At 45.3% G+C, this 24,091-nt stretch overlaps 1 protein-coding gene and 2 non-coding genes across 9 annotated transcripts in view; 1 reads left to right on the forward strand and 2 right to left on the reverse strand.

Moving 5' to 3' along the window:
• Window positions 1-22,282, reverse strand: part of MPZL1 (myelin protein zero like 1) — a 65,745-nt gene extending 43,463 nt beyond the window's left edge. For 6 of the 7 annotated variants that reach the window (XR_001908074.4, XR_013529563.1, XR_004736678.3 and 3 more), the window contains exon 1: window positions 14,222-14,844. Coding sequence is in view for 4 of the 7 variants with exons in the window: in XM_008985090.5 (XP_008983338.2) it covers window positions 14,222-14,717 (496 nt within the window). In the remaining 3 variants the exon portion in view is untranslated. Of the gene's footprint in view, window positions 1-14,221; window positions 14,845-19,006; window positions 19,146-22,042 lie in introns of those variants that run through there. The other variant, XM_078356353.1, reaches the window with a different exon arrangement.
• On the forward strand, window positions 20,636-20,707 carry TRNAP-AGG (transfer RNA proline (anticodon AGG)). Its single transcript has one exon. It is a non-coding gene; the product is annotated as a tRNA-Pro (tRNA).
• Window positions 21,363-21,434, reverse strand: TRNAP-CGG (transfer RNA proline (anticodon CGG)). The gene has a single exon. It is a non-coding gene; the product is annotated as a tRNA-Pro (tRNA).
• Window positions 22,283-24,091: the final 1,809 nt, after the last annotated feature.

A 24,091-nucleotide genomic window follows, 5' to 3' on the forward strand; every position in this document is an offset into this window, starting at 1 on the left:
GCCGAGATCGTGCCATTGCACTCCAGTCTGGGTAACAACAGCGAAACTTCATCTCAAAAAAAAAACCAAAAAATAAAACAAACAAACAAACAAAAAAACCCATAATTTTAGATAAAGAGATAGAGGAAGCTTAGAGGCAGATGGTTGGCTTTGAGATTACATTTGAGATGAGAAAGCTAAATAGGAGTTAGCCAGGTAAATAAGGGACAAGGGCAATCAGAAGAGTAAAAATATCATATACAAAATCAAAGAGACATAAAACAGCAGCAGAAACGTTGCAAAAAAAATCAATAAAGTACAAGGAAGGGAATGGCAGATAATGAGGACAGGAATGAGTCAAGTTAAGGACTTAAGTACATTCTAGAAATAATAGGGAGTGATGGAGGATCTTAGCAGAAGAGTGGTACAATTAAATCTGCCCAAGAGAGATCCCTCTGGCAACAGCTGGGAGGGCAGACCTGAAGGGAATATGCCTAGCATTAGAGAGGCCATCTAGGAGCCTCCAGCCTCTTGCAGTAACATGAACTTAAAATGACCGGCATTTGTCCTAGGATGGAAAGGAAGGAGTGGGTCCGGAAGTAAAAGGTGAACACTGGCAGAGCTCTGATTAAATTCAGGGAGGTGAGGTGAGGTGACAAAAGGGAAGGATTCTAGGATGAAGACCAAATTTTTGGCTTGGCTGACTTGAGGGAAAGGCAAATGGGACAGCAGCAAGCAATAACAATAGCCAGTGGCATGCAGGAGGAGGCAGTTTGAAGAGGAGAGATACATGGAGTTGAGTTCTGAGCATACAGAGTTTGAGGTGCCTCTGGACGTTCAAATAGGTATGTCCAGTGGTACACAGTGGTCAGTAGGTGAGATTCTGCAGTTCAGAGCATTAGGGATATATTTGGGAGCCACCATTTATTCAACAAATATGTACTGAATGCCTATATCTGCCACATATTCACTGTCACCAAACAAAATGGGTGAAATTACCAAAGATAAGCAAGTGGTGAGACTAGCAGAGGGGTGAGAGCAGAACCTGCCTAAGGAAAATCAACACTGGGGCACAGGCAGAGGATGAACACTTGGAGAAGACAGGGAAGAGAGATGACAACCAGGAGTCATGTCACAAAGGCAAAGGAAATGAGATCGAAGTGGTCAACAATGTCGAGAAAAGCAAAGAGGTCTGGAAAGAAAAGGGTGAAACACCTTAGTTGATTTGGTAATAGCAGGTGGCCTTTATCAAAGTGTCAAATAGTGAGAGGAAGAAGTCAGATAGCACCAAGTTGAGATGTGAAGAGAAAGCACTAAAATAGAGACAACAAGGAATAGAACTGTTTATGATCATGGGAAACCACAATTGGAGATCTCCACTTATGGCTTATCTTTTAAAACTCATTAGTTATTTCTGTGAAGCTGTTTTGTGGATAAGATTAATATTGGAACTGGGGGACTCTGAATAAAGCAGATTACCCTCCATAATGTAGTGGGCCTTATCCAATCAGTTGAAGGTCTTAAAAAGAACAAAGACTGGCTGGGCGCGGTGACTTATGCCTGTAATCCCAGCATTTTGGGAGGCTGAGGCGGGAGGATCACCTGAGGTCAAGAGTTCGAGACCAGCCTGGCCAACATGGTGAAACCCTGTCTCTACTAAAAGTACAATAAAATTAGCTGGGCGTGGTGGCACATGCCTGTAATCCCAGGTACTTGGGAGGCAGAGGCAGGAGAATCACTTGAACCTGGGAGGCAGAGGTTGCGGTGAGCCCAACCTAGGCAACAAGAGGGAAACTCCCCCTCAAAACAAACAAACAAAAAAAACAAAGACTGATGCCCCTGACAAAGAAGGAATTTTGCCAGCAGACTGCCTTTGGCCTTGAATTGCAACTTTTCCCTGGGTCTGTAGCCTGCCAGCCTACCCTGCAGATTTTGGGCTTACCAAGCCTCCTGCTGGCATAGATAGATAGATAGATAGATAGATGATAGATAGATAGATAGATAGATAGATAGATAGATAGATAGATAGATAGAAATTGGCTCCAATCATGTATAGTTATTTATTTTGTTGTTGAGATGGAGTCTTGCTCTGCCACCAAGCTGATAGTGGCTTCAGCTCACTGCAACCTCCTCCTCCCAGGTTCAAGCAATTCTACTGCCTCAGCCTCCAAAGTAGCTGGGACTACAGGTGCACGCCACCACGCCCAGCTAAATCTATTTATATTTATGTAAAGAAAAAGTGCACACTCACACCCACACATATCCTACTGGTTCTGTTTGGAGAACCCTGACTAATTTTGGTATTGAGAGTGGCTCTAAAGGAGCAGAATCTTAAGGATGAGTTCTCTGAATTGATTCTAGAGTTTCAGGACTTGGCTCTCTAACTGAATTAGCTTAAGGACACTAATTACTATTTCCAGTACTAAAGAGTGCACTGATAGTCCATGGGTATGGGTGGCAATAGATACATGCAAAATATCACAATTGGATACTTCTAATCAAAGACATATAAGAATAAGTTTCTGAGGCCGGGCACGGTGGCTCACGCCTGTAATCCCAGCACTTTGGGAGGCCGAGGTGGGTGGATCATGAGGTCAAGAGATCGAGACCATCTTGGTTAACATGGTGAGACCCCATCTCTACTAAAGATACAAAAAATTAGCTGGGCATGGTGGCACGTGCCTGTAATCCCAGCTACTCGGGAGGCTGAGGCAGGAGAATTGCCTGAACCCAGGAGGCGGAGGTTGCGGTGAGCCGAGATTGCGCCATTGCACTCCAGCCTGGGTCAAGAGAGCGAAACTCCATCTCAAAAAAAAAAAAGAATAAGGTTCTGGGTAACCACATATACCATACCTTTAAACATTTTTGTCAAACTATGAGTATAATGAGATATGTTGGTTACTCCTAATGGCAACGGATGAAGTGAGAAAAGAAATGGATGTGCTCAAGGATTCAAATTCCCAGCTTGGGCACTACATATCTGATCAGAAAACTTTATGTCTGAGGCTGCTGAAAATCAAATCCAGAATCTTATCCTGCAAATGACTGAATTATAGCACAAATTGAATTCCAAACCTCTGCAGGGTGACTAACACTAAAGTGAGGGCATTGACTGAAAAGAAACGAGATCTGTAAATTGGAATGGAGAGATGGGGGAAGTCTTTTATGGATATAGAAACATTAAATCCCTAAATTCTGATGAGCCTTCTTTGCCAGTGGAAGCAGCCATCCACCCCCATCTGAGAAGATTAAACCGGCTGTGCCTGAGGAAACGTTAATGGCCTCTCCTGAGGCAGCTGCATTGCAAGACACCACTGATTCTCCTCAAGACCTACCCCCAACACCTTTCTATGCTTCTAGATCTATAACTAGACTTAAGTCTCAGAAGGCTCCTAAAGGTGAGGTGCAATGTGTGAGCCATCAAAGTGCTCATACTCTAAAAAAACGATTTGATTTTGCTAATTCATATAAACAGAAACCTGGGGAATATGTGCGGGAGTGGTATAAAGGGTGTGGGATCATGGTGGAGGGAACATCGAGTTGGATCAGGCCAAATTTACTGTTATGAGCAAACTAACTAGAGATTCTGCACTTAATGTTGCAACTCAGGGAGTTAGAAAGGTCTCTAACAGTTTGGTTTGCTAGCTGGAATATGGACCAAATTTGGCCCCCAGTAAATGAACTGGAAATGCCAGGCCTGTTTCAGCTTACTTTGGAGGAAGGCGTTCAAAGGCCTAGGGAGAGAGGAATGTTAGAGTGGGTGGTTTTTTGGGTTTTTTTTGAGATAGAGTTTCGTTCTTGTTGCCCAGTTTGGAGTGCAACGGCGCGATCTCGGCTCAACGCAATCTCCGCCTCCTGGGTTCAAGCAATTCTCCTGCCTCAGCCTCCCGAGTAGCTGGGATTAAAAGCACGGGCTACCATACCTGGCTAATTTTGTATTTTTAGTAGAGACAGGGTTTCTCCATGTTGGTCAGGCTGGTCTCGAACTCATGACCTCAGGTGATCCACCTGCCTCAGCTTCCCAAAGTGCTGAGACTACAGGCATTAGCTACCTCGCCTGGTCCTAGAGTGGGTTTATCTTTTAAGATCTACTTACTCACCTGTGAATGTCCAGAGGACATATCTTTTTTGGTTTTCTCTTTTTTTAGAAAGAGGGTCTTGCTCTGTTGCAAGCTAGAGTGCAGTGGTTCAGTCATAGCTCACTGCAGCCTTGAACTCTTGGGTTCAAACAGTGTTCCTACCTCAGCCTTTTAGGTAACTAGGACTATAGGCACATGCTACCAGCCTGGCCAACATGGCAAAACACTGTCTTTACTAAAAATACAAAAATTAGCTGGGTGAGATGATGCGTGCCTGTAATACCAGCTACTCAGGAGGCTGAGGCACCAGAATCGTTTGTGGAAGTGGAGGTTGCAGTGAGCTGAGATCATGCTCCTGCACTTTGCCTCCCAGGCTGGTCTTGAACTCCTGACCTCAAGTTATCTACCCATCTCGGCCTCCCAAAGTGCTGGGATTAAAGGCATAAGCCACTGTGCCCAGACAGAGGACACACCTTTCCCCACATCACTGTGAAAAATAGATCTGTGAGGGGAGTCCCAGCATTTTAAAAGAACTTTGTGACACTCTTATCTATGGCCTAGAACTTACAGTGGGAACTGCTAGCCCTAAACTGGGAAACGTAAACGCAGTGGGAATCATTAGATCCTGGGATGACAGAGGGCGGCACTAAACTGCCAAAAGCAAGGTGGGCATGGCTACCATGATGGACAGCAGAGTCAAGGCACAGGAGGAAGCCTGATTCTCACCAATCTATGGCACTGATTGGTTGATCATGGTATTCCTACAAGTGAAATAGATAGGAAGCCTACTAAATTCTTACTTGAGCGATATAAGCAGAAAAGTTCTAGGTAAAGTGAACAAAAGTCTAATTTGAATCATAAAATCAGAAAGTCAGGATCCTTCAATCAATTTCCAAACTTGTGCCAGTTCACAGACTTAGAATTCCTTGAATAAAAGACAGGCTGAGTCCAAAGTTGCATAAATTTCTAAAGGAGTTTCAGTGAAAGCTGTTAAGTGGAAAGCACACCAGCTTTATGTACCAAAACATTTAAAGAACTAAAATGACTTTGGGAGGCTAAGGCAGGCAAATCACCTAAGGTCAGGAGTTCGAGACCAGCCTGGTCAACATGGCAAAACCCCATCTCTACAAAAATACAAAAATTAGCCAGGTGTGGCAGCGCATAGCTGTAATCCCAGCTACTCAGGAGGTTGAGGCAGGAGAACTGCTTGAACCCCGGAAGCAGAGGTTGTGATAAGCCAAGATTCCACTACTGCACCCTAGCCTGGGCAACAGAGCTAGACTCCATCTCAAAAAAACAAGAAAGCACAAATATGAGCTGGGTTTGGCACACACCTGTACTCCCAGTTACTTGGAGGGTGAGACAGCAGGATCACTTGAGCCCAAAGATTTGAGGCTACAGGGAACTTTGATCATACTTGTGAATACCCAGCCACTGCATTCTAGCCTGAGAATCACAGAGACCACATTTCTAAAAAAGAAAAAATAAATTAAAGAACTAAACTGTATTTTGTAGTTTTGTTTGTTTGTTTTTGAGACAGGGTCTTGCTCTGTTGCCCATGCTGGAGTGCAGTGGCGTAAACATGGCTTACTTCAGCCTCCGCTCTTAAGCAATCTTCCCAAAGATAGGGTTTCACCATGTTGCCCAGGCAATATTTTGTAGTTCTTAGTACTTACAAGAGTAGAAGGAAATGTCTAAGATAAGATAACGTACAGGCCAACGAGCTAATAGGAAATCCTTAAGGCCAGATGTATTTCAGAACACAGACTTTTTCAGACTCTAAAGAATGAACACAGCCGGGCAGTGACTCACGCCTATAATCCCAGTACTTTGGGAGGCCGATGCGGGTGGATCACGAGGTCAAGAGATTGAGACCATCCTGGTCAACAAGGTGAAACCCCGTCTCTACTAAAAATACAAAAATTAGCTGGGCATGGTGGTGCGCACCTGTAGTCCCAGCTACTCAGGAGGCTGAGGCAGGAGAATTGCTTGAACCTAGGAGGCGGAGGTTGCGGTGAGCCGAGATCGCACCATTGCACTCCAGTCTGGGTAACAAGAGCGAAACTCCGTCTCAAAAAAAAAAGAATAAACACAATACATATACTGTATGTTATGTAATAGTCCCAAAAGAGTATAGGGCAGCATCCAGCAATCAAACACATTAATATCTCTGTGGTGAAAAATACAATTAGTCATATCAAACAGGATCACAGTTGTAAATAGTCTCTTACTGCTTCAGGTTGAATTTTGCAGCCAAAGAATTTGTATCAAACTTAGGAAAAAACTTAATTTTCAAGGTTTTTTGTGGCTCTGGAGTTACAGATAAAAGAACTGTGGACTTATAATTTGTTTTTTGTTTATTTTTACTTTGTAGAGATGGGTCTTTCAAGACAGAGTATCTCACTCTATCACCCAGACTGGAGTACAGTGGCACCATCTCAGCTACTGCAACCTGTGCCTCCTGGGCTCAAGCGATTCTCATGCCTCAGCCTCCTGAGTAGCTGGGATTACAGGCATGTACCACCATATTCAGCCAATTTTTTGGTATTTTCAGTAAAGATGGGGTTTTACCATGTTGCCCACACTGGTCTTGAACTCCTGAGTTCGGGCAAGCCACCGGCCTTGGCCTCCAAAAGTGCTGGGATTAGAGGCATGAGCCACCATGCCTGGCGGATAACAGCATCTTTTAAAATGCACAAAATAAACTCCCCAGATCCCAAAGTACAGTATCAGGGTCCCAGTGTTAAAAAAATGTTCACTGCAAGTTCATCAAGGTTTGTTCAGTTGGTTGCAGCATGCTCCTAGCAAAACTTAAGTCACGGATTTCATTCTATGTGGCAATCTTATCTGCAACATACAGGATAGGCAAAGACATACTGCATTTCTAACTCCAATCAATTAAACCTAAGTACTGGATTCAGTGTACCACTATTGCTAAAAAATTGCTCAAGCTCTATGTTCTGACAATAGATCAGAGGTATCATAAAGTATCACAGTTTCTAAAGAGACTCTGAGTTTAGAAGACAAAGACTACTGACGGAGGATTTATCAATGAAATCATCTTGGATAAAGGCCTAATGGGATCAAGAAAAAATTGTAAGTGAACAAAAAATTATAGTAGCCACAGGCATTGAAAAAGACAATGAATAGTTTGGGCACAGTGGCTCATGCCTGTAATCCTAACACTTTGGGAGGACGAGACAGTTTGGGTCACCTGAGGTCAGGAGTTTGAGACCAGCCTGGCCAACATGCTAAAACCCCATCTCTACTAAAAATACAAAAAAAAAAATTAGGCGTGGTGACTTACTCCTGTAATCCCAGTTACTTGGGAGGCTGAGTCAGGAGAATCACTTGAACCTGGGAGGCTGAGGTTGCCATGAGCCAAGATTGCCCCACTGCACTCCAGCTTGGGTAACACAGCAAGATTCTGTCTTAAAAAATATATATAATAATAATAATAAATAAAGGGGTTTAAAGGCAAAGATATAAAGGTCCCAGGAGATAAACACAATTTCTCAATTTATACACTATGGTGAAAGGAGCTAACTGACCTCTGTTTTCTTATAGCAGCAAAAATTCCAAAGACTTTTGTTTGGACTCTAGGGCACTACTATTGTCAAATGACTTAGCAAAGTAAGAGTGGAAAAGGAAGAAAGAAATATGATTGAAGATACATGAAGACTTAATATCACCAGCCTTACAGGTCAAACCTCAGAGCCTTACGACACTTGAGACCTCAGGAGATGGTTCTAGTTCCTCTAATAATTAAATTGCCTTTGATGGGGCCAAAGACTAATCAATAATCAATTATATGCCAAAGCATACCATTTGACTCTCTAAAATGACATCTGTGGTCTTAGGGAGCAAGACTAAAATCTTTCCAAGGTTGAGGTACACATGAGATGCAGGGCTTACACAAATAATTCAAATTCTCAGATAAAAGATACAATTCAGAAACACTCGGGCTCCAGTTAGAAGGCTCTAATAATCCAGGAGAGACGTGATTGTGGCTGTACTATATTAGCTTCAGTGTGGATGCAAAGGGGATGGTGAGAAACATTTAGTAGGTAGACCAGCATCTACTGGATGGAAGGAAAGCAGCAATATTTCTGAAAAGCTATGTTTTTCCCAATTAAACCACATTTTTAAAACTCAGTGGGAAAAATCAACCTTTAAAGAAATCCTACAACATATCCCTTATAAGTTTTTGTCTGTTTGTTTGTTGTTTTGTTTTTTTCTGAGACAGAGTTTCAGTGGCCCAGGCTGGAGTGCAATGGCATAATCTCAGCTCACTGCAACCTCTGCCTCCTGGGTTCAAGCAATTCTGCCTCAGCCTCCCAAGTAGCTGGGATTCCAGGTGCACGCCACCACACCCGGCTAATTTTTTGTATTTTTAGTAGAGACGGGTTTCACCATATTGGCCAAGCTGGTCTTGAACTCCTGACCTCAGGTGGTCCACCTGTCTTGACCTCCCAAAACACTGGGATAATAGGCATGAGCCACCATTCTCGGCTAATAAGTTTTAAAAGTATTTTGTAATACAAATAAAGTGATCTGTTTTTTAAAAACTTGCTGCAAAATTTTCATAGTAGATCATATTTTCTTAAAAGTTGTGACTGTTGGGAATTTAATCTGTCCTTTGGTATTATTTATTTGGGTAGATGTTTCCTGTCAGCCACTTCTCACTAGCATCTAGGCTCCCTGCTGCATCCCCAAATATAAACAGTGCCTGGTGCCCAGCAGGTGTTCATTTAAGTTGAATAAGTGAATAAATTAGACTTAGTGAAAACACAAACTTGCATTTTATGTACTTTTGCATATAGTTGTCTTTTACTTAATATTTATCTTTTTCTTTTGGCAGCATCTAAGCCTAGTGAATATCCTGCAGTTGGTGTAAAAATTATATATATTTTACAGGACTAAGTTTCTATTTTACTATACCAACTAGTAAATAAGTAAAAGGCCAAGGGAACTGATGAGAAATAATCAGGTAATGTATGAAATCACAGCTGGGAAAAATATTCTTCTTGCATAAACACGTATTGAGTACCTACTATACCATGCTAAATCTTAACTCCATATTACAGACTCCTAACAAACTGTTATTGAGACATGCCTGTGCCTCACTGCCATTTAACACATATTTTTAGCATCAATCATATCCACTATGTTAAGCACTAGCAATACTTCCATAAACAAGACAGATGCCATCTCTGTCCTAGATTCTGATGGAGGGAAAAAAAGAGAGAAGAAAAACCAAATAGACATTACAACAAGGAAGTAAACAGTGAGCCAGCAGATAGTAACAGGTAACTACCCTAGAATAAGGTGGTCAGAGAAACCTCTCTGAAGAAGTGAAACTTAGGTTAAAGCCTCAGGGATGAAAAGAAGCCAGCCCTGGGCAACATCAGAATAGCTATTCCAAAGGCCCTGAGGTGGGAAAGAGTGTCACAGTGCAGAAAGATGGCAGTGTGGCTTGAATATAGTGAGAAGGGGGTGGTGGGTTGTACAAGTTGAGGTAATAGAGGTAGGCAGAAACCAGATCACAAAGAGCTTTTAAGGCCATGGGAAGTTTAGATTTCATTCCAAGTGCAATGGGAAGCCATTAAGGATTTTAAACAAGAAAGCAACATGATCTGATTTGCATTTTAACAAAAATCATTCTTGTAGTTGTGTGAAGAATGGATTAAATAGAACTGGATGTGGTGACTCATGCCTGTAATCCCAGCACTTTGGGAGGCCAAGACAGGCCGATCACTTGAGGTCAGGTGTTCGAGACCTGGCCAACTTGGCGAAATCCTGTGTCTACTAAAAATTAAAAAAAATTAAAAATTAGCCAGGCGTGGTGGTGCACACCTGGAGTCCCAGCTACTTGGGAGGCTGAGGCACAAGAAGAACCACTTGAACCTGGGAGATAAAGGTTACAGTGAGCCGAGACTGCCCAACTGCATTCCAGCATGGGCTAGACAGAGCAAGATTCTGTAATAACAACAAAAAAGAACCAAGAGGGGGTAAAAGACGAAGAGCAGCTGGGAGGCTGTCACAGTAATATAGGCAAGAAATGATGGTGACTGACTAAAAGGCTAGGAGTGGAGGTAGAAAAAAGATCAATTCCAGATGCATTTTAGAGATGGGAGAACTGAGTGGATGTGAAGGGCAGGGAAGATTCAAGCGGGGATCCTAGGTTTCTGGGCAGCACAATCAGATGTACAGAGGTTCCATTTACTGAAATGCATGGTACAAATTACTGAGATTTAGTCCTTATATACTGTGTGCTCATTTCAACTGCCAAATTCAGCGAATTCTTATTACATATATTCTCTCTTCATCTGACAATGGTGAAATACCAAATTCTCCTGGTTTTTTTCTTACTCACAGAGTCTCTTTCTCAGGTTTCATATACCCCAGAACTCTGTCGTTGGCTCTCTGCTATTTCTTCAGTACATTTTCCCTGGATGACCTCATCCAAATAATCTAAGCTTTAACTATTAACCACATAACTCTCCAAATCCGCATCTCCAACAAGAACTTTCTCCACACCTCCAGAAATGTCTATCCAATTGTTTTCTGCCCATCTCCATTTGGATGTCTTACTAGCATCTCAAAGTCAACACACTCAAAAGTATCTCCATCATCTTCTTCCCCCAAGCCTCCTATTTCCCAATCTGTGCAAAGGCAAAAAATATGCCCAGCTTCCCAAGTCCAAAACCTATGATCATTTTATCCACCTCCTCTTTCAAACCTGCATTAATCAGTTTCCAAGCTCTACCAAACACACTTTCTAAATGGCTCATGAATATGTGTCCTCTCTTCATAGCCCAGTGCTTGAGTTCAGAACTTCCTCATCCTCCCCTGGATTATTACAATAGTCTTCTGCTTTCTCTGGCTTCAGTCTCACCCCACTCTAACCTATCCTTTCCATCTCAATAGACAGAGAAATCCCCACTAGATTAAGTGTGGCAGAGAAGGCCCTTTGTAAGTTGGTGCCCTTGGCTGGCTCTCCTGCCTCAACTCCCACTATCCACCTTATATACACTCCAACCTCCCACTATACTGCACCACCAACAGGTTCATTCATAACTCTGTATGTACTTCCGCCCCTCCCCAAAGCCTACTCAGTTTAAACTCCCTTCCTCCAGTAGCCGAACTACAGTCTGAGATAATGACCCTCCTCCAAGCTCCCACAGTACATCTTCACCAATGTGCTTCTGGCCTTACACAGTGGTACACACCTGTAGCCCCAGCTGCTTGGGAGGAAAAGGCAAGAAAATCACTGGAGCCCAGGAGTTTCAGTTCCAGAGCAGCCTAGGCAACACAGTGAGATCCACCCTCCTACCACCCGCCTCAGAAAAAAAAACAGACTTCTTATACTGCTAATCACAGTGTTTCTTGAATTGCAAATTATTTGAGGGTGAGGACTCTCTTTTCTAGAGTAGCTCGATGTTTAACACTTAAAAGGTGCTTAGTAAATATTTGCTAAGTTAACTGTCTTGATCAAACTTGAGAAGCTTTCTTGTAAAAGATGAACTATTGGGCAGGCAGGTGCAGTGGCTCAAGACTGTAATCCCAGCACTTTGGGAGGCCAAGGCGGGTGGATCACAAGGTCAAGAGATCGAGACCATCCTGGTCAACATGGTGAAACCCCGTCTCTACTAAAAATAGAAAAAAATAGCTGGGCGTGGTGGCACGTGCCTGTAATCCCAGCTACTCAGGAGGCTGAGGCAGAAGAATTGCCTGAACCCAGGAGGCGGAAGTTGCGGTGAGCTGAGATTGTGCCATTGTACTCCAGCCTGGGTAACAAGAGCAAAACTCCGTCTCAAAAAAAAAAAAAAAGATGAACTATTATGTGCAGTATCCATGACCAGAAAAAAAGGTGATTTGGCAAGAATTTTATATTCAATAATTTTCTAAATTGAACCAATAACATCAGCTGCTGATTTTTACATATCAACCTTCATCTTCATTACTGAAGAATTACGTCCAAGGTATATGGGGCTATTACTCTGGTGATCTTTTCACGACTAGGTAGTTTTGCACTCCTGCTACATTTAATACCCTGATTTTAAGTAAGATCACCCTATCTGCTTTGTCCTCCATAGCAATGTCTGACCTCTCATGCACAATAATTCTGTCTTAAATATATTTCGGATAAACTTAAGTCGTTTGATTAAACACAAATACTACCACCAACAAACACATTCAACGTTTTTTTTCAAAGACAAAATACAGAATGAATTATGTCTTATACATACAAAGTATGTCATCATCTGTCAACCTCTGGAGGGTGGGGAAATTTTTACATTTATGCTTTACAACCCCTAGATTCACGGGTTATGTGGAACAGTTGGTGATTCAACAGAACATCACCTAGTTTCCTCGATCCAAGTATTGAGAACTTTTCCATGAAGACAGAAATTTCTAAGTAAACTCTGGTATTCAGATACTGTGATGCAACTGACATTTTTTTTTTTTTTTTTTTTTTGAGACGGAGTTTCACTCTTGTTACCCAGGCTGGAGAGCAATCGCGCGTTATCGGCTCACCGCAACCTCCGCCTCCTGGGTTCAGGCAATTCTCCTGCCTCAGCCTCCTGAGTAGCTGGGATTACAGGCACGCGCCACCATGCCCAGCTAATTTTTTGTATTTTTAGTAGAGATGGGGTTTCACCATGTTGACCAGGATGGTCTCGATCTCTTGACCTCGTGATCCATCCACCTCAGCCTCCCAAAGTGTTGGGATTACAGGCTTGAGCCACCGTGCCCAGCCGCAACTGACATTTTTAAAACAAAAGGAATGAAAAAACTCTACGTGGTTTCTTAGCAGCTGGCCCTCTTTATAACTGTTATTTGACCATATTCGGAGACAGCAAGAAGTACTTTGCTTTGAACAACTACACAGAAAGTCCTGTGGCAGATACCACTCCAGATGTCCATTAAACAACTCATCCAACTCCCATAAATTGAGCCCGAGGTTTACCATAAGCTTGGTCATGACATTTGGTAAGAAAAAGGAGGTTTTTTTCCTTTAGGAAAACTATGCTTTTTAATGCTTTATGTCTTGTCAAATTATGGTGGCTACGTCTGGAATTATGATGGATTTGACCTAATTCTTTTAAGTCAGGCCATCTCCTGGTATTCCTAGCTCTTTGCATTCTAACCTAGAAGTAACTAATATGTGTGTGTGTGTGTGTGTGTGTGTGTATATATATATATATATATATATATATATATATATATATTTTTTTTTTTTTTTTTTTTTTTTTTTTTGACGGAGTCTCACTCTGTAGCCCAGGCTGGAGTGCAGTGGTGCAATCTCTGCCCACTGCAACCTCAGCCTCCCGGGCCCCAGTTCAAGCAATTCTCCTGCCTCAGCCTCCTGAGTAGGTGGGATTACAGGCATGAGCCACCACCATACCCAGCTAATTTTTGTATTTTTAGTAGAGACGGGGTTTAACCTGTTGGCAGTGCTGGTCTTGAACTCCTGACCTCGTGATCCACCTGCCTCGGCCTCCCAAAGAGCTGGGATTACAGGCGTGAGCCACTGCGCCCGGCCGTAACTATATTTTTTAATTGAAGTTTTGTAGACCACGGAAATAAGACATATGAGATTCCAGGACTCTTTTATTACGGAGACTTAAAAGTGAATGAGAGCCTAGGAAAGGGAACTTACAAGTACCACAAAACCCTTGCTTAACAGGAAACAAACCAACAAAGGCCCTCTCTGCAAATGAATAACCTGCAACCTTCCGCCACCTTCCAAAGGTGGGGAACTCCAGAACCCTAGTTCCCAAGTCGGAATCCGGTAGGGCCCAGACGATCCAGAATCACCGTGAGGAGAAGGCAAGGGGCGCCGCGAGGGGTCACTGCAGACGCCCGCCAGGCTCGCTACCCCCGACCGTCCCCCGGGAAGGAGCAAGGTAGGGCGCTCTCCCCTCCTCCTCCGCACTCGGGGATCCAGGAAGGAGAAGAAAGAGACTCTCCGCCTTCCCGGTCGGTCCGGGGGCCCGCGTTCCCCACTGGCAGGGCTCCCTCGGCCCCAAAGAGCGCAGGCCATGCCCCCTCCCCACCTCCGCGCTCAGCGCGCGCGCCTGACCTGCGACCTCCGCAAGAGGCGTGTGCCGGGCCCGGAAGCCCCCCGCCCCGGCCCCAGAGCTGGCATCACTCACGGAGCCCGAGAGCCGCCGTCAGCACCGACCACGGCCAGCGCCTCCTGTCTGGAGCTGCAATCACCGCCCAGGCTCCGGCGGGCGCTGCCATGGTCCAGCCGCTGCAGTCGCCGCCGCAGCGTCCTTGAGCCCCGGTCCCCCCTGAGGTTGGCTCCGCTTGGGGAAGAAGGTTCTGATCTCTCCGCCACCCACACCGGGTGGCACCTCCACGCTGCGTTCCCCACTCCGGCCCCAGCCACGGCTCGCCAGCTCTGCACCCTAGCCTCAGCCCCGCTTCGGCCCTCGCTGTCCGCTCATTGGCCTGCCTGCTCCCTTTCAAGGACGCAATTGGAAAGACAGGCTGTCCATCACCCTTCCGCCAGGAAGGCCCCGCCTCCTCGGTCCCACCCAGGCGCCTTGGCCCCGCGCGAAGGCCGGGTGTGCAGCGGTCCCAGGCCACGCCGAGCCCTACGCCTGCCTGCGTGGCTGGCCGCCTGCTGGCCGCGCCAGCCAGCATCTCCTCAGCCTCTCTCAGGGTCCAGCCCCACGATCCTCTTCATTGTCTCTCCTCGCCCCGGGTCTTTGCTGGGTACTAACCTCGCCTCTGTTTCAGCTCTTCTTGGTCTCTGCCGGCCTCACCTAACGAAAAAGAAGGAATTCATTTACCTTTAAAAGAAAGAAAAAACAGAAAGAAAAATAGTGAGGCATTCGATTGATGGGGGAGAGACTTATGATTCAGTCGTCTACGTAGATCATGTTCCCCTTGCCCTGTCTCCAAGGTCTGTCCTTCGCGTGGACTAGATAACGTATGTGTTGCAATTTGAGAAATCTGGTGGTTTAAAAAGAAGTCTCCATTTTGCCTTAACCACCTCTTAGGAACCTCCCTCCTGGTTTCAGAAGGATGGGAATCTGAAACTCTTTCCTACTACCTGGAAAGAAAATGAAAGTGCTTTTGGATTGCTTTGCATTTGCATGTCAGCGTTCCTGTCTGTGTCTGTGAAAATTAGAATGCACAAGTTCCCGACACTGGTTGCTGACCCTGCTCGCCTTGGGTTGCCTTGGCCCGGAGCAGTCTGCCACCTACGGGTTGCCCAATTAATAGAAGTATTTGGAAGGATCTTTATGAAAATGGCTTACAAAAGGGAAAAATGGAGGGACAGGGGCACAGGAAAGATAAGTGTGAAGGAGAAAAGGGGAAGATGCAGGTGGGAGGCTGATAGTGAGAAAGGGAAACACGCTTTAGACAATTAGGACAAGAGTGGAGAATATGGTGAGAACCGAAATGCAACCTCTCACTTCAGGGTTTTGTCTAAAGTCAGTCTTACCAATGCCATTCCTGATATCTGTGCTGTTTTAGCTAACATTGTAGTACAGCAAAATCATAAGAACATTAGTGAGAAAAAAAAAAAAAAAAACTAAAAAAGCAGACCAGAATGACTTTGCCCTATTTCTGTCAGCAGATCGTTTTGAACTGTGTCTCAAATGCCGTAGGTTGGGAAAGATACCAATGCATTGATTCAACTATGGATGTAGAACACCTGGGCTTTACTTTCAAGAAGCATGTTGTCTACCAGTGTACACAAACAACTACTCGATTACATTTGTGAAAATGCTTGAAGAGTGAATGAAGGAGAAACCCAAAGCCTGCAGGGACAGTGGCTCTCAGCAGTGTTAAAAGCCTCTCTGCTGATTGTGATGTACCTCAGCCACATATACCTCCCTCTCCCAAAAACCACTGGCCCAAGAGGCATCTAGAAAGATTCACCGAGGATAAAACAGTTACGGTGGGCTTTAAAGGATGAATAAAAGTTCACCAGCGAGAAAACAGGAAAAGCAAACTCAGAGAACCGAAACTACCTACCGGGTGTGAGAAACATTAGGTGAATTCTTTGTGGTTTGCAACTTGAGGGGAGTGAGGGAAAGAGGGGAAGAGAGAATGCCAGAGAAGCAGGCTGAAGTCATATTTTGAAGAGCCTTGAGTTGTGTTTCTTCTGGAGGCAGTGGAGAGTGGTGAAAGGGCTGTAAGAAGTTCAGATCTGTGTTTTAAAAAGGTAACCACTGCGGCAGGGCAAGAGTGAAGAGAGCAGGAAATAAGGTATTGACAGAGGTGATGGGAAGACAGGATTTGAGAGACATTTCATGAAAAGAATGATAAATTGGGTGAGAAGTATAATCAAGAGAAAAAGAATCCCAATTTCTAGCCTGTCTATCCTTGTCTTTGAGATCTGTTGCCAGAAGAAAATTGGAATGTGGGTGGTGTTCCAGGAACCCTGAGAATTTGACTCCTGGTGGATAACAATCAGAAAGACTCAAAGAGGAATCCTCAGGCCATCTTGAGAAAGATTTGCCTGAAGCCAAATCAGTTTAACAAAGTATGTCTTAATCCAGAAGCACTGCTGCTAGAAATTTTTGCAAGTTGGAAAATTAGAGTTCTAGGATCTCCTTCCACTGGGGACAGGGACACCAAATTGGGGGAAGGAGGGTCAAAGGGTCCCTAGGGAGGTGTTAATTCTTATAGGAGAAGGCTGTATCACCAGACTTCTACATTCACTGTAGCTGAGATAAAGTGTTCCTCAAGATACCCGGTATCTTCCTGGGCCCTGCAACTATCTGTGTACTACATTTGCTTCTCAGGGACCAAATTCTAGGAAAGAATGTGCCCTGGACAGATAACGCAGACATTCCTCCTACCAAATAGGGATATTTCCCTCTGTCAATGAAGCAACCGATATTCTGAGTTTTGCTATTGTCAGCCTTTGTGCATCATCGTTATGACATTCAAATGAGATACTCAAGTATTTAGCCTACTGAGTAGAAGACAAGTTCCTTTTTAATGATTAGAGAGAATTAGAAGTTGGGAGAAAAAAACTAAAATGCTAATAGCTGTAGTAAACTCAAGTGGGTAAAGAGAGCAGAGAGACTTCTTGAGACTGAGGCTTTCAAATATCTGAAGTGGTTACATTATTTTCTCTAACAAGTTATACTCTATATATTCCTCCTTTTTAGGAGAAAAGCAGTATAAACTTCTTAGGTGTCCAGGGCATCGTTTTTTCAAGTTAGATTTTGATTAATAAACTATCCTTGCAATCTAGAACTTATTAACATTTTATAAGGTATTCTTGGCCGGGCGCGGTGGCTCACGCCTGTAATCTCAGCACTTTGGGAGGCCGAGGCGGGTGGATCACGAGGTCAAGAGATCGGGACCATCCTGGTCAACATGGTGAAACCCCGTCTCTACTAAATACACAAAAAATTAGCTGGGCATGGTGGCGCATGCCTGTAATCCCAGCTACTCAGGAGGCTGAGGCAGAAGAATTGCCTGAACCCAGGAGGCGGAGGTTGCGGTGAGCGGAGATCGCCCCATTGCACTCCAGCCTGGGTAACAAGAGCGAAACTCCGTCTCAAATAAATAAATAAATAAATAAGGTATTCTTATCCTCCCTCCTTTCCTGGAGCCCTAAGAAGAACTGAAGACTCAAGTTAGGGCAGTTTTAAATAAAACAAAAAAGGGTGAAGACAGTGCTAGAACTCCAAAACTATTATTTTCTGTTGTCAAACTATAGGAAGAAAGTAGACAGTTTGGAGTCGGCCACATGGTACTTGCTAAATGTTTGTTAAGAATGAGCAGGCCAGGCACAGTGGGTCACAACTGTAATCCCAGCACTTTGGGAGGCTGAGGCAGTTGGATCATGAGGTCATGAGCTTGAGACCAGCCTGGCCAATGTGGTGAAAACCGGTCTCTACTAAAAATACAAACATTAGCCAGGTGTGGTGGTGGGCGCCTGTAATCCTAGCTACTCGGCAAGCTGAGGCAGGGGAATTGCTTGAACCGGGGAGGCAGAGGTTGCAGTGAGCCCAGATCGCCCTACTGCACTCCAGCCTGTGTGACAGAGCAAGACTCTGTCTCGAAAGTGGGTGGGTGGGGGGGAAATGAGCAATGAATTAATGGATAAATCGATGAATGCATGACATGAAATAAAATTAATGAATAGGTCTATTTAAGATAGTCACTCTACTTGTTTCCTATCTTGGTTATTTGCTAGAATGACAATTTGCAATTACTGTTTGTTAGCACATTAGGGAAGCAGCAGCCTACGAAAGCTAGAATAACACCATTTTAAGTTTGGCTTCATTTTAGGACTAACAAGGCACATTCCTTGCCTGTCATGACCCATAGTCATGGGATGTTTACAGTTAAGGAAACAGTTTTAAGATACCTAGAAGGACTCATTCCTACAACAGCAGGAAGTCCAAATGTCCTACTAGCCACAACAATATATGCCTTCAAGATCATCATAGTTATGGTTTGATGTATTCACATGCTAAAATATCAAGAATTGTCCTCTTTAAGTCAACAGAGTAACAAATTTTGTCATGTTGTCTGCTCTCCCGCATGTAGACACAGCTTAGCTTAGCTTTACATAGGTAAGACCACTATATAAGAAAAACTGGCCAGGCACTGTGGCTCACGCCTGTAGTCCCAGCACTTTGGGAGGGTGAGGCGGGCAGATCACAAGTTCAGGAGTTTGAGACCAGCCTGGCCACTATGGTGAAATCCAGTCTCTAGTAAAAATACAAAAATTAGCTGGGAGTGGTGGTGGGTGCCTGTAGTCCCAGCTACCCGGGAGGCTAAGGCAGGATAATTACTTGAACTCGGGAGGCAGAGGTTGCACTCCAGCCTGGGCAATAGAGTGAGACTCCGTAAAAAAGAAAAAAGAGTGTTTCTCCTACTTTCTGAGGATGTCCTGCTCTGCAATAGAGTAGTTTCTAATAAACATGCTTCTTTCACTACACTCTGCAACTCACCCTGAATTCCCTCCTGCAGGAGATCCAAGCACACTCTCTTCTGGGTCTGGATGGAGAACCCTTTTTCCGGTAACGGAAGTACCAAAATGCAGTGAGCCATGATATGTCACTGCACTCCAGCCTAGGTGACAGTGAGACCCTGTCTCAAAACAAAAACAAAAACAAAAACCCTAAAATGTGTATTAAGGAATTTGGGACAAATTGTAATCATTCAGAATTATTCATTGAGCACTAGCTTTCCTATGGTAAGCCTCAATGCTAAGTATTTAAGACTTTAAAATATAGTTAAGAAGCTATGCCTACTGTCTCTAATTAAAGATATTGGGAAAATCGTGGCCAGGCGCGGTGGCTCAAGGCTGTAATCCCAGTACTTTGGGAGGCCGAGGTGGGTGGATCACGAGGTCAAGAGATCGAGACCATCCTGGTCAACATGGTGAAACCCCATCTCTACTAAAGATACAAAAAATTAGCCAGGCATGGTGGCGCGTGCCTGTAATCCCAGCTACTCAGGAGGCTGAGGCAGGAGAATTGCGTGAACCCAGGAGGTGGAGATTGCAGTGAGCCGAGATCGCGCCATTGCACTCCAGCCCAGGTAACAAGAGCGAAACTCCATCTCAAAAAAAAAAAAAAAAAAGATATTGGGAAAATTGAACAGCAATCACACAATTGGTTGCCAATTCTACAGTAAAATTCAGTGTTGATGTAGGTGTCTTGCACTGTAAGAACTTACAGTTGGAGGATATAAGATTGAAACTCAGTTATTTACCACATATATTTGGTTTTGATATGTTAAAGGATCTTTTTCTGGGAAGGTTAGAGTTTGGGATTTATCCAAAGGCAAACAGGGTTTTCAGCTGAAGAGAAAAGTCTGAGTGAAAACAGAGATGAGATTCACAAGGCTAGATAGGTAGGGCTTTTGAATACTATAATAAAACAATATGGACAAGAAACTGAGATTTTAACATTATTGAAGAAAGGGAAAGAGAACAAATGAAACGTCCAGAACTCAGTAACGGGACAGAGTCTGGAATCTGCCACAGTGACATTGTCATTTATTGCCATTTATTACCATTAATATAATTTAAATTACAGCTTTTGAAATAAGAGGTCGATATTATACTGATAGTGACAACTTTGCTTTCTTCTTTCTGTGTGACTGATTTTCAAAGAGCAAAACCAAAAAGAAAAAAAATTGAAACGCAATATCTATAGAAAACAAACAGCCAGGCTCACCCCTGTAATACCAGCACTTTGGGAGGCCGAGGCGGGCGGATCACAAGGTCAGGAGATCAAGACTATCCTGGCTAAAACGGTGAAACCCCCTCTCTACTAAAAATACAAAAAAAATTAGCCGGCGTGGTGACAGGTGCCTGTAGTCCCATCCACTTGGCAGGCTGAGGTAGGACAATCGCTTGAACCCAAGAGGCGGAGGTTGCAGTGAGCAGAGATCGTGTCACTGCACTCCAGCGAGGGTGACAGAGCAAGACTGTTTCAAAAAAAAAAAAAAAAGAAAACAAGAAAACAGATACAATCAAAAGGTAGAGTCCTAACATGCAAACGACCACATGAGGGCGCGGGACTAAATAGCTTCACGTTCCTTTAGAGTGACGGGAAACACATTTCTAGGTCGGCTCGTTGGTCTAGGGGTATGATTCTCGCTTAGGGTGCGAGAGGTCCCGGGTTCAAATCCCGGACGAGCCCTCTTTTGGAATCAGAATCCCGAATTGCGCATTTTGGAGATAGATGAGTAAACGTAATAAATCTCAGTCAGAGTAAAACACAAAATTGAGACCTTTGGAAACTTAGGGCACTCTTTACATTGAAACATTAAAAGTCCTCGTGAAAATGTAAAAACTTTGTTAGTGATGCAGTATTATACGAGGAAAACGTTGTTCCTAGCTGTGTATTCTTGGGTGCGGCGCGTGTATAGGGAGCTCGGAAGCTCGGTTCTCTGTTGCCTATGGCGTTGTTTAAACTCATCCACGACAGTGCCCCTCACCGAGGGTGGAGTATTTGCTGAGCGCCCCCTTTCCTTGGAAATGCCCATTCCCGAATCCCGCGACCTGCTAATCCATGACGCCCCCTGCTCGTTTGGAGGCGTTAAAGGCGTGCACAGGATTCCGCAATAGGCATGTGTTTTAAATGGTACAAAGCAATTTGAATGCGTTGCCCTTCGGCGTACAGTAACCATACATTGTATTAATTGAGCCCACACGGTCCCTCGCTTCAAAAAAACAAAGGGGATCAACATTTGAGCTCATGAGACTAGAATGCTTTCATTTAAATTTCTGAATGTACCATGGCGGGAGGAGGAAAAATATATTTTTAATGTTTTGAGTGTAAAGGGCAAAAGCCTGGGCTCGTCCGGGATTTGAACCCGGGACCTCTCGCACCCGAAGCGAGAATCATACCCCTAGACCAACGAGCCGCTCTCGGCAGAAACGCTGCCGGCGCCTCCCTTCAGCCTTGCTCCGCCTCTGGCCGCCCTTCACTTAGTCCTGACCTGCGACCCTTCTCCTACCGCGTGTGCTCTCATTCTCCAAGCCTCGGGTCCCGAGCGTTGATCGGCCCGCAGCATGGAGTTGCAGGGAGAGACGCGCTTTTGCCTGGCCCGGCCGTTCCAATGCCCCCGTCGCCGGCTGGGCCTCCATGTTGGCACGGGCTCCCGGAAGCCATCTTCCGGAACCCGGGCTCGCCCCGGCGGTTCCACTGGCGGGGTTGGCGCGCTCCGGGCGTCCCGGTTGAGGAAGGCGCGGGGCCGTGCAGGGCCCCTCAGGACGCCGCCGGGTGCCAGGTCCCCGCGGCGCCCCGCCCCCGCCCAGGCAGTCAGTGCGCGCGGTCTGGGGTCTGCTCCCTCGGCTATAGAGTCGGTGAATGCAGACCGGGAGCCCAGCAGAGGGAAGAGAATACCCGAGTCCTGGCTAAGAAGAGGGTGGTGGGAGACGCAATCCCAGAGGAGTCAACATTAAGTTAACTCCCCGAACCTTCCTTTGGGATAAAGCACTCTTTTAAACTCTTTGCTTGTATTGAACTCACCTGATATTCGTGACAATCAATCCCCTAGGTGCCACTGTATCTCCATTTGCAGATGAGGAAACTGAGGCCCAGAAATGTTAAGTCACTCACAGAAGGCCACAAGACTGGGAGCAGGCGGTGGCGCTGGTCTGGGAACTCCCGAGGTCCTGGAGGGTGGGAGAACTGGGGGCTGGAGCGTGTGAAAGACACTGGAGAGCGGGGGAGATGACTGGTACCTCGGTAGCTTGGAGGAGAGAAGGCAGTGGCAGAGGGCCGGGTCTTCTCCCTCCCGCCCCCCACACATCTGAGCCTGCCCTACGGCCCTTCGGCCCAGCGGAGCGGGAGTCCAAGTGCGGGGTCTCCTGCGGGTGTGGTTTCCCGGCCTGGGGTCTTCGGCTCGTCTAGCCTGCGTTCAGCCTGCTCTCCCCGCTTCCCACGACCCCCGCCCGCCACCCTGCTCTCCCGCTCCTTGCAGTCTGTGGCCAGGTTGCAGAGGCCCCTTATTCCTAAAACCCTGTTGCATTCGTAGGCTGCCTTCAGTTCCGCCTAAAAGGAATCCGTTGCTCTGTAGCCTGGGCAGACTGTTTTCCCAGGTGCTGGTGGTGCCTTTGCCCTCTCACCTGCTCACCGAGAGCTTCCCACTTGCACCCGCTTCTCGGCGCTTTTTTTTCTCTCTCCCTCCCTCCCTTCCTTTTAATGCCAGTAAGCTTTGGGGGAGACACTCAGCGATAGGAGGTCAGGACCAGGGTTCATACCCGCGGGGCGTGTAACAGGCAAAATGCAGCGAAAAAAACCTCAGAACAAACAGCGAACACGGAAAAGCCTTTAGCCTACTGTGGTGATGTAGAGAGCCCTGTGGCTGGCTGGTGCAGGGGCCAGGTCTAAGGTGGGCAGCCCTGTCTACGCTTTCTATTTGCTTGAAAGTTTGTAAAACTATTGACACCCTTTCCTTGTTTGAGACCACTTTTCTTCCTCCTACTAAGCTAAGGTGTGAGAACTGGATATTGTTTGTAACACACTGCTCGGTAGTTTGAGGATGGGTCAGGGGTGGGGAAAGTTGGGGAGAGAGAAGTTTTCATCAGGGCAAGTCCTGAGCTCCTTCCCTCTGAGAGTGTGCATGCCTTCGCTGGGGCTCTCTCTGCCCTGCCTGGGCTGTATCCCACTCACTGTGCGTGGAACATGACAAAGCTGGACACTTCTGTCTTTGCGGAGTATACACTCTCAAGGGTTTTTTCTTTTCTTTCCTTTTTTTTTTTTTTTTTTTTTTGAGACAGAGTCTTACCCTGTCTCCCAGGCTGGAGTGCAGTGGCGTGATGTCAGCTCACTGCAACCTCCACCTCCCAGATTCAAGCAATTCTCTTGCCTCAGCCTCCCAAGTAGCTAGGATTACAGGTGTGTGCCACCATGCCCAGCTAATTTTTTACATGTTCAGCAGAGATGGGATTTCGCCATTTTGGCCAGGCTGGTTTCAAACTCCTGACCTCAGGTGATCTGCCCACCTTGTCCTCCCAAAGTGCGATTACAGGCTTGAGCCACTGTACCTGGCCTTGTTTGTTTTTGTTCATTGTTTTAATTTTCCAAGCCTGGGGAGAGGGATCAAAAATAAAAGTAAGTTCCCAAGTCTGCTTTTCCATTCATTTGTTTGTAATGGCTTCATAGTATCCCATCAAGATAATGACACATCCTTTTCTTAATTATTATTCCACTGAATAAGTAAGTGGTGTCAAACATTTCATTGATATTTTGTATATATACTTTTTTTTTTTTTTTTTTTTTTGAGATACAGTCTCACTCTGTTGCCCAGGCTGGAGTGCAGTGGTGCAATCATGGCTCACTGCAGCCTCAACCTCCTGGGCTCAAGTAATCCTCCCACCTCAGCCTTCCAGGTAGCTGGGACAGATGTGTGCCACTCACATCCGGCTAGTTCACCCACACCTGGGCTAGTGTTTTTGTATTTTTTTGCAGAGATGGGGTTTTACTATGTTGCTCAAGCTGGACTCCAACTCCTGGGCTCCAGTGATCTGTCCACTTTGGCCTCCCAAAGTGCTGGGATTACATGCTTGAGCCACT

This window comes from Callithrix jacchus, chromosome 18 (assembly GCF_049354715.1).
Source record: "Callithrix jacchus isolate 240 chromosome 18, calJac240_pri, whole genome shotgun sequence".
NCBI classification, from domain to species: domain Eukaryota; kingdom Metazoa; phylum Chordata; class Mammalia; order Primates; family Cebidae; genus Callithrix; species Callithrix jacchus.